The sequence below is a fragment of the Miscanthus floridulus genome, chromosome 19, assembly GCF_019320115.1.
Source record: "Miscanthus floridulus cultivar M001 chromosome 19, ASM1932011v1, whole genome shotgun sequence".
NCBI classification, from domain to species: domain Eukaryota; kingdom Viridiplantae; phylum Streptophyta; class Magnoliopsida; order Poales; family Poaceae; genus Miscanthus; species Miscanthus floridulus.
Window position 1 is genome coordinate 13303882 of NC_089598.1, and position 15679 is coordinate 13319560.

The following is a 15679-nucleotide window of genomic DNA, read 5'->3' on the forward strand; positions in this document are numbered from 1 at the left end:
TAGGCGGTGAATGGCGGGAACGGGGGAGGTAACCCTAGGATCTTCGCGCCATCTCCCCGGGCACGGAATCGCCAGGCGCGTGAGCTCGCGGGAGCACGGAGCGAGCCAGGCTGAAGAAAAAACGGACGATTTGGGCGTTCCTCGCGAGCCAGGCCAGGAGACGGCTTTTGCACGAGCGGAGCCTGGCTCGGGACGGTGGCCAGGAAACCAAACATAAGGAGGCTGCATCCGGAAATGCTGGTTTGCCCTTATGCGGGCAACCAAACACGCCCCTAGGGACCGGGATCCCGCGGCTCGCGCACGAGCACCACAAACTTTCTTCTCCGCCGTCCCACCGCTCCCGCTCGGACTACCACCACCGCCCCACACCTCCCGTCGCGCCGCCGAGCGAGGGCGCGCATCCGCCTCCTCCGCTCCGCCTCTCCCGCCCTGCCTCCCGCGCCGTCTCGCCTCTCATCGCCGCCCCGCCTCCCTCCGTCGTTTCTGGCCGCCGGGCTTCTTCTCCGTCGCCGGCTACGCGCGTGAGGAGGGAGGAGGAGCCGCAGCGCGTGGATTCAGGGGCAGCGGCGTCCATCCCGCTTGAGAAGGGAGAAGGAGCCGGTGAGATCTACTTTTTTCAGCTCCTCCATCTCTCGCATCTCTCTCTCAGCGCGTTTTGCGGTGATTCGTCGGTGGAGCTGGTTGCTGTGAACCCAACGGGGCCGATCTTCCTCGCAGCGCCGGCGCTCCATCTTCCGTCCACCCCCAACCCCACCCCCCCGGGCGCTCGGCACGCAGGCTCGGCGTCGTCGTCATTCCTCTCCCGCCTCTCGCCAGTCGCCTCGCGCCCTCGCCAAGGCGGGAGCCAGCAGCCGCTGCTCCACCAAGGCGGTCGCGCCGCTTTGGGAGCGCTTATGCCCCAAAGCGAAGCGTTGCCTGTCCGCTTAGCGCTGAAGCGTGCGCTTAGTGCCGCTTTTTGGAACCCTGCTTCTTTCTGTAGCTATCACGATTCTGGAAGCCCCAAACTGGAAATTTTAACCATCACACTCACACAATAGCCGTGTTCCTTTCGAGGTCTTATTCACGAGAATGCAATGCAAAATAGGAGGGGAAAGGTGGCGCTTTGTTGTCTAAATGGTGAATATATACACCTTCTCACAAAAGCTTCTGTTTTTGTTGATTCTTTCTTCAGGTTGGCATTTCGAGTGCGAGACCTCGGCTTCTTTGAATCCTGAAGCACGGTTGAGCCATGGCTGGCTCCCTTGCTGCCTCAGCCTTCTTCCCTGGCCCAGGGGCTTCTCCGGCAGCGTCCGCGAAAACATCGAAGAACTTGGCTGGTGAATTACCGGATAATTTGAGTGTCCGTGGTATTGTCGCAAAGCCTAACACCCCTTCTGGCAACATGCAAGTGAAGGCTCAAGCACAGGCCCTTCCCAAGGTTAATGGCGCCAAGGTTAACCTCAAGAATGCAAGCCCAGACAAAGAGGAGGCGACACCCTACACTGCTCCCAAGACATTCTACAACCAACTGCCAGATTGGAGCATGCTTCTTGCGGCTGTCACTACCATATTCCTGGCAGCAGAGAAGCAGTGGACATTGCTTGACTGGAAGCCTAAGAAACCCGACATGCTTGTTGATACATTTGGTTTTGGTAGGATCATCCAGGATGGGCTGGTGTTTAGGCAAAACTTCTTGATTCGATCCTATGAGATTGGTGCTGATCGTACGGCTTCTATAGAGACATTAATGAATCATCTACAGGTGACACAATGACACTACAAAACTTAGTTTCTCTACCTTTTTCGCTCTATTTACTATTGGTCCATCTTGTTTCATTGTGGCTCACATTATTTTGAAATTTTTAGGAAACAGCTCTTAACCATGTGAAGACAGCTGGCCTTCTTGGAGATGGTTTTGGTGCCACGCCAGAGATGAGCAAGCGAAACTTGATCTGGGTTGTCAGCAAAATTCAGCTTCTTGTTGAGCAATATCCCTCGTGGTATGTTTCTGCAAACTGTAACGACCCTTATCCATTTCTCGGAAAATGTCATCCTTCTTTTCGTTTTGAATCAAATTTATAACCGTTACTCTCTCCCTCTTTATGGAATTGTCCGTGTTGCCCCTTGGGACATGCGGTTTCAAAATTAAGTGTTGCATGTGCTAGAAGTGTTACTATATGTTAGTAAAGAAGCTCAAGGAAAACGCCATATAGCTCAATTTTGGTCATTTCACTAGCATCTTGAAGATTTTGGACTGATAGTTTAGTTTGTGCATTTTAGATGGATCTAACTGGCTTGTTGTATAGCATGAAAACTTCCTTTTTAAGTCTGTAGGTACGCACTTAAGCTTTGCTTGAAGATTAGCAGTACAAACAGTCCATATGATCCACCCTTGGTACAAGCTAAACATTTAGACATCTTGGTTTAAAGTCTGACTACCTGTGATGTCTTGGTAAAACGAACATGACTCAGGCCTTCAGGAGCAGTGCTTCTATAGTCTAAGGATGCCGTGTTTACTTATGCTTTCGAAGATGAAAATTGTGTCTCAGTGGTGCAGGCTGTATCACTGGAATTTGAAATAATTCTAACTATCAATCCAAAGCACAAGAAAACAACTTCCCTGCCAATTACTGATTTTATTGTCCTGCAGTTCTGCACAGATGAATGAGTTTATTGCCCACTTCCCCGTTGTGGGACTCCCATAGCCTGCATGATTTCAGCGGGCAACACCTTAATATGGATGGTTTCATCCAACCAAAACACTGAGAGGTGCCTTGGAGTAATAATACCACTATTTGTTATGATTCATGGTCGAGTCTAGAGTGACAAAGTATTGGAAGTAATTTATTTGGTGAGACAATATATTAATGGCTTGGAACTGCTGAATTAAGTGGCGTTTGTCCGTGCTTCCTTGAATGTTTGAATCACAAAGATCCGACAGGCTGTACACCTCAAGAGATCAGAACTGACCTTTATTGTTATAATAAATGATTTCATCCTATAAGAAATAAATGTTGTGGTTTGCCATACGAAGATGTCCTTGATCTGGATTCGTTGGCTCACTACATTTAATTTGCTATTTGAGCAAATAACTCTAGTGCTCATAAAATCAATACCTGCTACAATGTTAGTTTTTTGAAGTTACAAGTTGTCCAATTCCACGTATACCTTATTGGGGAAAAGGAAAACAAATCAAACTGTAGTTCGTTCGTGGTTCAGATATAGTTGTGGACATTTCCTTGCAGGCTGAAATTGACCGAATATTTGTTGAAAAATTTGCTATAATTTAGGGGAGATATGGTTCAAGTGGACACATGGGTAGCTGCTGCTGGAAAAAATGGCATGCGTCGAGATTGGCATGTTCGTGACTACAACTCTGGACGTACAATCTTGAGAGCTACAAGGTTTGGATTTCATCTGGTTTTGCATTTATTGTTTGTCTCTTTGATGTGAAATTCCATCTTTGCTTATGATTTACGTACCTTTCGATTTTTGCTTGCAGTGTTTGGGTGATGATGAATAAGAACACTAGAAGGCTTTCGAAAATGCCAGATGAAGTTAGGGCTGAGATAGGCCCATATTTCAATGGCCGCTCAGCCATAACAGATGAGCAAAGTGAGAAGCTGGCTAAGCCAGGGAGCACTTCTGATGGTGATACTATGAAGCAGTTCATAAGAAAGGGGCTCACTGTAAGTAGGATAACCATGCTTTGTTTCGTAGTGTTCCCTTGATTGTTCTCAAATGTAAGTTTCTCATGGAGCTCCATTACATGGAACAGCCTAGGTGGGGTGACCTTGATGTCAACCAGCACGTGAACAACGTCAAGTATATTGGTTGGATTCTTGAGGTAATTTCTTGAGGGCCTGCCTCTTTTCATCTTATTCAATGGCCACTGATCTGGCCATGTGGTGGTGGTTGGAGATCTCACTGGCATGACATAAAAGTTTATAAAGCTTTGTGTACTTGTGTTTGTATTACTCCTCGCTAATGAATGATCAATTGGTGATCTGTATTTGGAAAGTAAACAGTGCTGCTAGTACAATGATATCTATTGAGCTTCTTAATCTTGCATAGTACAAAGCTGCTCAAATGCCTGAATCCTTTTTATTTCTCCTCTCTTTTTTCCAGAGTGCTCCGATTTCGATCCTGGAAAAGCATGAGCTTGTGAGCATGACGCTGGATTACAGGAAGGAGTGTGGCCGTGACAGCGTGCTGCAGTCGCTCACCACCGTTGCAGGTGAATGCGTGGACAGCCACGCAGACTCCACTATCCAGTGCGACCACCTGCTCCAGCTGGAATCAGGAGCCGATATCGTGAAGGCGCACACAGAATGGCGCCCGAAGCGGGCGCACGGTGAGGGGAACATGTGTTTTTTTCCCGGCGGAGAGCACATGAACTCCCCCTGAAGCTGAACCGGCCGAGCAAAGAAAACCGTGGGGAGCTGATTGAGGCCGGAGTGAAGATTCTGCAGGGGATGATGATGTAGTAGGTTAGGCCAGGTTGGGTATGTAGAAGGCATTCCCCTTTGTAACAGCCTAATTTGTACATTCTTAGCATCTTTGAGCATGTTCGTTTGTTGGTTTCAGCCAGGGCTTATCAACCAGTCAACAGTGTTTTTTTCTCACAACAAACCAGCATCAGTCGGGCTTATCAGTTCAGAAACCAACTAACGAACATGCCGTTTGTCTTATTGATTGGTGCCGTTTGTCTTATTGATTGGTCGAATCGCAGACCTCCTGCGTTTGCATCCAAGGACAGGTAAAAAAAAAAGAATGTGTGATTTGTGGAACCGGAAGCTTTGGGACCTCCGGAGGCCGGCAATCCTGATGTCTGGCAGGTGCACTGCGGTGCAACCCTTCTGGGACCATGTCTTGTTCTGCAGTGGGGTCTTTACGTGCAGTGCTAGATCTGCAATATCCAACCATTCGGAATATTTGGAGGAGCAGGAATTCCTTCCTCCTGATGCAAGAAGTTTGCCCTGTCAACTGGTAAATCTCGATGTCTTTTTTTCTGTCCACGGAAGGTTCAACCGTGAAGCACATTCAGCGGCCTGAAACGCCGTGCTTGGAACGAACAAGGCACAGCGACGGTCGGTCAACCAGCTCCGGTTTCTTGGAACTGCCTTTGCCTTCGCGGCTTGCTTCGGCCCCGTTGGCTTGAGGAATTATAGAGAAATCTGAAGGAATCTGGATGAATCTAGAGAAATTTGTGAAAGAAAAACATTATTTCAGATGAAAAAAAGAAGCGGATAAGCCAGGTTTAAGTGCACGCGAACGAGGCCTTTGCTTGCAGCCTAGGCCGATGCGAAAACGAAAGATGCGCCATTTTGGTCCTTGGAAGCTTCGAGCAACAAGACGGGAGACGGAACTGGCACTCGGCAAAGTCTACAAAACACTCGGTAAAGGGTTTGCCGAGTGTCACACTCGACAACGACATTCGGTGAATTTTTATCGGCAAACAGACTTTGCCAAGTGTTTTTTGTCGGACACTCGGCAAAGACTTCGCCGAGTGTACAAAATACACTCGGCAAACATTTTTTTTTCGAAAAATAAAAAAAGCCACCCGGATCCGGCGGCCACGAGCCACCACCACGCCACCGCCGCCCGCCACCACCACACGCCACCACCCGCCACGCCGGGGAAGAGAGGGAGAGGAGGGCGCGGCCACCGGATCCGGGGAAGAGAGGGAGAGGAGGGGGCGGCCGGGCCGGATCTGCCGCCGGGGAAGAGAGAGGAGGGGGAGGGGCGCCGACAGTGGGAAGAGAGGGAGCGGAAGGGGCGGCCGCGCCGGATCCGCCGCCGGGGAAGAGAGAGGAGGGGGGGGGGGACGCCGGCGGTGGGAAGAGATGGAGAGGAGGGGGCGGCCGCGTTGGGGCCAAATCCGGGGAAGAGAGAGGAGGGGGAGGCCGCGCCGGATCCGCCGCCGGGGAAGAGAGCGGAGGGGGGGGGGGGGCGCCGGCGGTGGGAACGAGAGGGAGAGAAGGGGGCAGCCACGCCGGGGCCGGATCCGACCTCCCCACTGTCGCCGGATCCGCCCGCGCGGGGGGGCGGATCCGGTGGAGGCTGGTGGAGGAGGGAGGGAGGTGCGCCGGCGAGGAAGGAGGGTAGTGCGGACCGCGCTGGCGAGGGAGGAGGCGAGGGCGGGCCCGCGCCGGTACCGAGGAGAGGAGGACGGGGAGGGCGGGGCCACGCCGGGGCCGAGAGGGAGGAGGGGGCGGCGCGAGGGAGGTTGCGCGGGGAGGGGGCCCGAGAACGGGAGGGGGCGTGCGGACGGCGCGGGGAGAAGGGGAAGCCCGCGGCACTGGGGTTAATTTTTTTTTTCATTTGCCGAGTGTCCCAGATCTGGGCACTCGGCAAAGATTTTTTTTTTTCATTTTTTTTCTTCTCTTTTCTTCTCAGAAAAAATATTTTTTACTTTGCCGAGTGTCCTAAATCTGACCACTCGGCAAAGATTTTTTTTCATTTTTTTCTTCTCTTTCTTTCCAAAAAAAATATTTTTTTACTTTGCCGAGTGTCCTAGATCTGGGCACTCGGCAAAGATTTTTTTTTTCATTTTTTTCTTCTCTTTCTTTTTCAAAAAAAATATTTTTTCCTTTACCGAGTATAAAAAAAAACTCAGTAAACTCCATCTTTACCGAGTATTTGTATGACAGCACTCGAGAAAGAAATTGCCGAGTATCCGACACAGAACGCTCGGCAAACGCAAAAACACCGTTGCTTTCGCGGTTTCGCCTCTCGTGGACGGAGATGATGAGTGCGTGAATGCGTACGTGCAGGTCGGGCAGTAACTGGCGGTGTTGGTGAGATGCGGCGCAGAGAAGAAAGCTAGTGGGGTGTCGTCACGCGTCAGGCAACGCAAAAGTTTGGCTGGCGGTGGGTGGCGCCGGACCCGGAGCCCTAGACTAGAGGCTGGCGGCTGCTGGCAAGCAGAGGACGACGGCCAGGGCCCGGGGCCCGTTTAGTTCCACCCAAAAGCCAAAAATTTTTGTACAGTACTCGTCACATTGAATCTTGCGACACATGTATGGAGTACTAAATGTAGACGAAAAAAAAACCTAATTGCACAGTTGGGTGAGAAATCGCGAGACGAAACTTTCGAACCTAATTAGTCCATAATTAGACACTGATTACCAAATACAAACGAAAATGCTACAGTACCCAAAACCCAAATTTTTTTTTATCTAAACGGGGCCTCAACCGAACCAACCACCTGCATTTCTTCTGTAGCTGGAGCTGGGCCCCGTGACAGCGCCATGCCCGCGAGACCGACCGCCGTCGCCGCCGGAAACTGGTTCCATCTCCTCGCGCACACTGTAACACTTCCGTTTTTGGGCAAAGCGTCGTGAGGAACGAACGAGGCAGTGAAATGTGTCGGGTTGACATGGGTTCACGCGAGTGAGCAAAAGCAATATGCCAAAGGGCGTTGCTACTTGCCAGCGAAGATGGCACACGACCACGCACACACACTGCCACTGCGTCGGGCGTGGGGCTGATGCCTGATGGCGACGCCCGCAGGCGCGGCCGGTCCGGCAATCCTGGCCGGCGGCCGCGCGCCTGCGATCCCGCGTGCCGGGGCGGGCGAGTGTGGAGCCCTGTCGTCGTCCCTGCGCGCGTCACATGGGCCAGCTAGATGGCGTGATGGCGCGGCCGGGGACCGGGAGCGACCCAGGGAGAGCGCATTCAGTCCTTTCCCGCACTGGCGGAGCCGGGGGGGAGCCCCCCAATGTTTCACAACCAAAAAAATTAGTAGTATGATTTAATATTTTTTATTATATTAAAAAAAGATTATATAAAATTTTTGTCATATACATATATATATATCTATTAATCTCTTCTAAATAATATAATCATACAAAACACAACCAGATAATAAAATTATCGTAATGAAAAAGATCGAGTCGACCCCTAAGTATAACTCATAACGACTGGCCCCTGACTATAAATGCTGGCTCCGCAAATGCTTTCCCGCCGGCCCCTGCTGTGGATGCGACGCACGAGCACGATCGGATCGGCCGGGCAGCGCCCGCCTACTGTTTGCCCCCTGCCGCCGCACAGCAACGGGTGGTTCGCGCATTCATCCTGCGCATATGCCAGCCTGCGGCTGCCTGTTACAGCGTACTCACCATGCTGCCCGTCCTGTATCGGCTACAGGGCAGTGCACAGTGCTGTTGCCTGGCCAAGCAGGTTCCGAAAAGCGTAGCGGACTAGCGGTGCACGGTGCCATTGCCTGGACAAGAGCTTCCGCAACGTGTACAAACTAATGAAGGGTCGTAGACCTCTTGGAGTCGACATCATACACTGCTACACGAGCTGAACTGAACGAACCGGCGTGGCCATCAGGCCCCCGCCGGCGAGGAGCGGCTAAGCCTGGGAAGAAATAGATGTAAAAATGTAAGATAGGAAAACTAAAACATGTTAGCTGCATTTATTAATGACTGAATTGAGTAACAAAGACGAATGAGCAGCTAAGTCTATCTAGGGAGAAAAGAAGGAATGACAGGACTGGGAAAAAAAGAGATGGTGGGAGTTGGGCTCTACTAGGGACTAAAGAAGGAATGACAGGACTGGGCCAAAAAAAAAGAGTTGCGGTCCGCTATTGGGGCCAGAAGAGTTGGGCTGTACGGAGACAACATAGGCCCAAAGCTTTCGCTTGGGCCCCCCGCCAACCACTACCAACTTGGGACGGGCAGGCCAGCAAAGGCACCGGGCAAACACAGCGAACAGAGGCACCGGGCACCTCTCAATTGGCCACCGCCGCCCCTGCGATCAAACTAGGATCCTATTTGTTTCTGCTTGTTAATTCGTTTATAATTATTATATTGTAGGGACTTTTTTCGATTCTCAGTTGTGCTAGTTTAAAGTTTTGAACCGGTAGTAAAGAAACCTTGAAATAATCGAAGCGTTTGTCAAGATTCTTATTTTTTTTGTAATAATTGGATTATAAACGGAAACATATATGACCTTGATTTGCCCTGCTTGACTGCTTTCGTCTGAGGTCATCGATAACCAGGGGACAAAATTCATCAACATGTGCACTAGAGGACAGAAACCTTCACCGAAATAATGAGTTTGTACCAAATATTTATCCATAAGCATTACTTACTCTTTGGGGTTGTTCGTTGCACCTAAAGGTGTTGTTAGCTCTCTTGGCACAGCACTCTAGAAGCACCTGCCGCAGCAACTTTAGGTGAAGCTAACACACTATTGTATATGTGAATTTAGCGTAGAGCACCCATAGTGACTTTGAGGATCATAGCACAGAGCAGAAGTACATCAATCAAGACTAGAAGGTTATGTAGAAATGCTATATGAACCAGGCAAGATTTCATCTCACTCAAGAGCAAGATTACCTTTTTTTTTTGAAACTTGGCATATCCATAGTGCATCCTCATATGTCATACAAAAAAGTTGAGATATAAAATGAAACTAGAAAAAAAACATAGGAACATGTACATATTTCAGGAGCATGTACATGAGAAGACAAAATCCCTTATGATGCACATGCGTCTGAAATTTGTTAATTTATTTTTAAAGTGATTCTGCATCTTAATCTTTTCATCTGAGTATATATATGGATGCGCTGTTAATGTTTAATTTTTCAACTTTTTTTCTAGCCAAGTAAATACGGTTTCCTGAATGGATTTCATGTTTCCACTGTAGCCCTGGGAGCAGGTCGTGAGGCTATCTTCAACAACAACACCCAAAATACAAAACTTATTCGTCCTTTGGGTAGCGCTACAGGTAAAAAGTTCAATACCTATTCGACATCTTCTCGAACAACCAGATAAAAAAAAAATCCTTTCTGCAAATGGGTTTTCAGGAGAGAGAATACTCATATTTGGGTTGTGTCTCTCAGGCAACCCAAAATAGGTCTCCCATATAGATAGTCTGTTGGAGGCTAATTTTGGATCTCTCGCTACTTATTTTGGGTTTGGGTCAGTCTCACACTCTCACAGAGCAAACCGGCTCGAGCTGGCCCCTGTGGCCCAGTACGATCCGTCCGTAGATCATCCAGCCGACGGCCCTGATGTGACTGAGCACTAGGCGCGTCACCCCGTCGGGTGGCTTGACGCCTGAGCCTGACCCAAACCAAACCCACGCCTCTCGTCTAGGTTCCTCTCCTACCGACCCCTCCCAATCCAAGGCGATTCCTCCGGGCCGCCGCCGTCCCGGTCGCGCCGCGCCGCCGGGGCGGCGTATCCCCGGGCGCCCTTAGCTCAGCTCGCGTTCCGGTGGAACAGAGAAGAGGTGAACTTTCGAATCTTCTCTTTGCTACCCGCATGCACCTACCGTCTCCAGCGTGGTTCGAATTGATTTCTGTTGATTCCAGAGGTGAGGGGATGGAGATCCAGTCGTCTGGCCGTGCCATCGAGGGGCTGATGGAGAAGGTGCTGTCCGTGAACATCCTGTCCTCGGACTACTTCAAGGAGCTCTTCAAGTACAAGACCTACCACTGAGGTGGTCGACGAGATCTACAACCAGGTGGACCACGTCGAGCCCTGGATGACCGGCAACTGCCGCGGGCCCTCCTCCGCCTTCTGCCTCCTCTACAAGTTCTTCACCATGAAGCTCACCGTCAAGCAGATGCACGGGCTGCTCAAGCACCAGGACTCCCCCTACATCAGAGCTGTATGTGAACCTCTGGCCTCCCTAGTCTCGGTTTTCTGTTCAATGATCTGTTTGCTGTTTCTGGCTTTAGAACAAGTTATTGCATGTCGACTGTTAACAATTTTGGGGGATTTAGTTAGGGAATCAGACTCTGCCAAAGCATCGAACTCTACATGACTAGAAATGACCCTCACTGTATTGTCATTAGCTAAAGCTTATCCGGTAGTACATGTAATAGTCAGTAGTCGTGATGGACTTAGTTGGCTGTATCTACATGGAACCAACCAAGTGATATATAAGCCCATTCACACATGGGACTAGCTTGTCAGTCGTCTCAAATGTTCAGTTTATCAAACAAATGAATTTGAGTATCAGAATATAATAGTTGCTTTATTTCAGATTGGATTCCTCTACCTGCGGTATGTTGCAGAACCGAAGACGCTGTGGACTTGGTACGAACCCTATATCAAGGATGACGAGGTATTGTTTCTATTGCATTAGCACTTCTGCTTCTGTTGTATTTGTTTCACATTAAATTAAGCAGCAAAAGAACAAATGCTAGTTCAAGTGTTGAACCATCACTTCTGAATTATATCCTCAAGTTTCTGTTGCATTGTTTCCACTTAAATGGTATGATAAACTTGTGTAACATAAACAAAGATCATCTTTTGATATTGGCACATGCTATGTACTAAGAGCAGTGCTTGCAGAAAGAATCAGATATAGTTGTAAAAAACTGAAGGCGGGACAATAGCTGGTTCCTATGTCTGTATTCTAGTCTACAATCAGAAAAGAACCGACGTTCAAAACATGTACTGAAGGATATATTGAAATGTGCAATCTTTGAGGCAAAATTGGTGGTTCTTTGGAATCCACCATTCCTGTCATAGCTTTTACTTCTAACACAACGATGTGCATATGTATGAACTTACTGCTTAGCCATGTGGATCTATCTGTGATAATATTTTTTCATGCCTATACTAACATTGATTTGCCCATGTTTATAGCTGTAAAATACTTATGCCCCCGTTTTACAGTTCTTTCCAGTGTCGATGTCTTAAATCTAATGCCCTACTCTTTCAGGAGTTTGCCCCTGGATCAAATGGTAAATTGACTACAATGGGCGTTTATGTGCGCGATCTCCTCCTTGGTCAGGTATATCTCTTGAAGTTATTTCACAATTCTTCCATACAACAAAACAGTATCCTGAGCTGCTATCACAATGTCTCCTTAGTTACCCCACTACATCCGAGGGTAGAGATCATTAACCATATTATTTTCTGAACCTAAATACAATTAGTCTTTCTTGAATCACTCACCTTACCGCCAGTGACCGGAAGGTCCCGGGTTCGAGTCGCAGTCTCCTCGCATTGCACAGGCGAAGGTAAGGCTTGCCACTGACACCCTTCCCCAGACCCCGCACAGAGCGGGAGCTCTCTGCACTGGGTACGCCCTTTGAATCACTCACCTGTTGATTTGGTATACTGAGGGGAAATTTCAATTGTGGAGTTGCTTTTAAGAGGAGACATCATCTCTTCCGCCAGTAACATCACTGTATAAGGTTTGTCATGATGTGTTGCTCAAAATTTCTTTTTTCACTGTTTTTCGCTAGTCTAACCTATGTTTCAAGTGGTTGAAGGATTCATAACATTTGAAATGGTTTGGTCTTGCTAGTTTGCAAGATACTTTACTCTTTTTTTTTTTTATTTGTTGAGGATTATATCACATGAAAATGTATGCCCATGGGGCTTTTGCCCATCTTGGTTTCTTGTGATTTTCTTTTTCATCCTGACATGATTCTTTGCCGAAGGTGTATATGATATCAAAGAAATAAGTCCATTTTTTTCTAGAGAAAAGCGAAAGGGTTCCAATGCGTTAATATGATATAGTTGTTTTTTTTTTGGAAATGGTACTAAAAAGAAAAAAAAGATGAGTAATCCAGATACTGATTTGATAGTTAACTGTAAAACCACTTTTTTCTTTTTCGCTGCTTGAATCCACATTTATTCCCAGTCAGATTCTCTGATATGTTGTATTGCAAATTTCTCTAAATTTTCTATAATTTAACCAAGGCCCAATAGTTCATACATTTAATTGCCACGCTAGTTAGGTAAGCAGTGACATAAACTAAGATTTTCTGGTTTGTTCGGCTGTTCATGTTGCTACTCTAGAGCAGATTTGTCCTTGCACTCTATTTACGGGTCCAGCCGATACACTATACATTAACTATGGATTAATTCAGTTTGCTGAAGGCAATTGCAAAACATTTAACTAAATTGTTATGGTTTTTCCCGCAATCCTGATCACTGAACAGTTTGGTTGTTTAATCTTTTGTAGTAATGTAGTAATTTTAGAGGTGCGTACAATTGCCAGCGTAATTGCTATGACAAATCATTGTTTATTAAATCACCATCATATTGACCTACCAGTCTGTATTTGTTGGTAACTCTGATGCAATTCCTCAGTGTTTCTGTTTTTATATACATTACTCTATTAGATAAGTTTCAATTGAGGATTATTATTTTTCACATGTTAAAACAAAGTGTCAATGATATTTGTTATTTTTTTTGCAGTACTATTTCGACAGTCTTCTTCCACGAGTGCCTCTCCTAATTCTCCGACAGGTCACTAGCCATCTTGAGAAGCTGAAGCTTCCAACAAAGCAGTCAGGAATGACTGGGGATTCCAATAGGCTTGAATCAAATGATACTGCCAGAAGGCCTCCTTCCGTAAAGGCTTCTTTGTCTGTCTCTTTTGGTCAGCGTGCTCCACACCGTGCATCCACAAGGGATTCTTCCCCAGTCCGAAGAACATTACCTCCCAAACAGGACAAGGAAAGAAGTTATGATGGTGACCATGCAAAATCGCCACCAAGGAAGCGCAGAAGTCAGAGCTCTGAGTGTGATCATGACTCTGAGAGGGACCGTTCAGATCGTGATCGTGGCAGGTACAAGGATAGGGAGCATGATCGTTATGCTCGTGATCACAGAGACCGGGATCATCATCGGCAGAGTTATTCAGATAGGGATGACGAAAGGCGAGGCCGTGAAAAGAGGGACAGGGCTTCTGACCGCAATAGACATTCAAGCTCCCGCAGAAGCAGGAGCAGGAGTCCAGTCCGTGGCAGAACTGACGGTGACAAGCATCGCTCCAGCCCATTTGGTAGGGCACCAGAATCATCCAACCTGGCAAAGCTAAAGGATTTATACGGTGATGCAACAAACACAAAGAATGATGCTGGCGATGATAGAGCTCACAGGGATTCTGGAACGGAAGAGGTAATCCGACTGGGAGGGGCAAGGTGGAGGTGAATCTCATGTTAAGGGACACCACGGCGGTGCATTTAGGCCCATGAATCCAGAAATCATTAGTGTCAGAAGTTACTCAAGAAATGATGGGCAGTATGTCTTAACTTGAACTTGCGATTTGAAAGATTTACTAAGTTTTTCCGACATTATGCTGTCAAATCTTTTTTTACGTGGAGGTTCTGTTGTGCCCATGGTTGGTGCTACAAAATGTGCTCTGACGTCATTGGCATTTACTGTTTGCTGTATGCCCGTGTCTTGCATCACATTTGTGATAAGCAAGCCAGAATGACCCAATAACCACGTGTATATTTTCAACGTATGTTCCTTTTTTTTAAAAAAGTGTACAATGTAGCCTTGGCTCTAATTGCAAATGTACAACACTATTAATTTGTAAGATTAATTTTTGGGGCGGGGCTACGCCACGTTACTCGCAAAAATCTTCTCAGCAGAGCATGACTGCTGCTGAGAATATCTAAAAAAAATCAAATCAAATATATGCAACTCTCTTTGCCACATTATCGAGGGCAATCTCGCCGGCGCAAGTAAAGGCGAGCACGAGCAGGGCCTGCGCGACCAGCGACGGGACCGGAGCGTCCGGGGGCCAGCAAGACCGGCGGGGCCGATGCGGATGGCGGCGGCCATGGCTGGTCTGGGCTAGCTCGACGGGGACGGGCCTACACGGCCATGAATGGGAGAGCGCACACAACATCAGGACGGTGGATAATTTTGGCTAACTCCAGGAATCCACGAGTTTTTTTAACACGTCTTAAGGTGCTCCATAAATCCATAGATCTGGCCTAAGCGGCCTGTTCGCTTCCTCGTATACGATCGTGGATTATAAGCTACAATAATATTTTTCTCTCATAATAAATCAGCCAGCAGTAAATAATCCACGATCGTTTACGACGAAACGAACATGCTGAAGATCTGCAGTTTTGACGGATTCAAATATGTGGAGCCAAGGTGTTTGGGTAAAAAAGTTAAATGCACTAAAGGTCCATTAACTTGTGAGGAAGTTTCAGTTAGGTCCATCAACTTTCAAAGTGACTTTTTGGGTCCATCAACTTTGTATGCCGTATCACTTTGGTCTATATCCCTCCACGTGGGCTTGTTATACCGATATGGCCCTGCTGACTTGTCAATCTCAAGCAACTATTGACCTTTCATTTCGTCAAACACGTTGTGGGTGTGCGAGCAGGCAAGAGGAAGACGATGACTTGTGAGCCCTATGTGTCAGCTAGTGGAGGTAGAGAGGAGTGGCAGGGGCATTTTGGTCTAATACAATGACATAGATCAAATTATTGTTATCTAAAATAGCTAAGTCCATCTGTCCAATTATGGGTTCTGTTTTTCAGTATGACTTAACAATAATGGTACAAATGCGCACCGGTGAGATCTTTAAGCAATTAAAAGGCTTGGACAACTGGCTAATTGACAAGATCTTTAAACAAAAGGCTTGGCCACCTGTGGGCTAATGGACTAACAATAAATTTCAGGTAAATTCTTTTTCTGCTATATAGCTAATATTAAGAGTCCACGTATTCATAGATCTTTAGCATTATCCTCCTACGAGATTTAAAATCTTCATCCTCGAGCTCTAGGTCCTCATCTTCGATGATATCCTCCTCCTGCAATAATAGTTTTTTATCTTCACCAAGTAACTATTCGTCGTCATCAGAAGCCTATAGCTCTAGATGGTTAAGAATTATTAGTTTGCATAAGTAGATCATTATGATATATAGAAGCATGAAAGGGAAAATTGTACGGAAAAGAACAAAACACTA

At 47.3% G+C, this 15679-nt stretch overlaps 1 protein-coding gene and 1 pseudogene across 1 annotated transcript; both read left to right on the forward strand.

Annotated features, from left to right (window-relative positions):
- The first annotated feature begins 235 nt into the window (after nucleotides 1–235).
- On the forward strand, nucleotides 236–4565 carry LOC136528504 (palmitoyl-acyl carrier protein thioesterase, chloroplastic-like). Its single transcript, XM_066521473.1, has 7 exons — nucleotides 236–600; nucleotides 1172–1741; nucleotides 1846–1979; nucleotides 3270–3383; nucleotides 3482–3668; nucleotides 3758–3826; nucleotides 4108–4565. The coding sequence occupies exons 2-7, from the start codon at nucleotides 1229–1231 to the stop codon at nucleotides 4384–4386; spliced, it is 1296 nt and encodes a 431-aa protein (XP_066377570.1). The 5' UTR covers nucleotides 236–600; nucleotides 1172–1228; the 3' UTR covers nucleotides 4387–4565.
- A 5510-nt stretch (nucleotides 4566–10075) lies between these two features.
- On the forward strand, nucleotides 10076–14054 carry LOC136527203 (pre-mRNA splicing factor SR-like 1; annotated as a pseudogene).
- Nucleotides 14055–15679: the final 1625 nt, after the last annotated feature.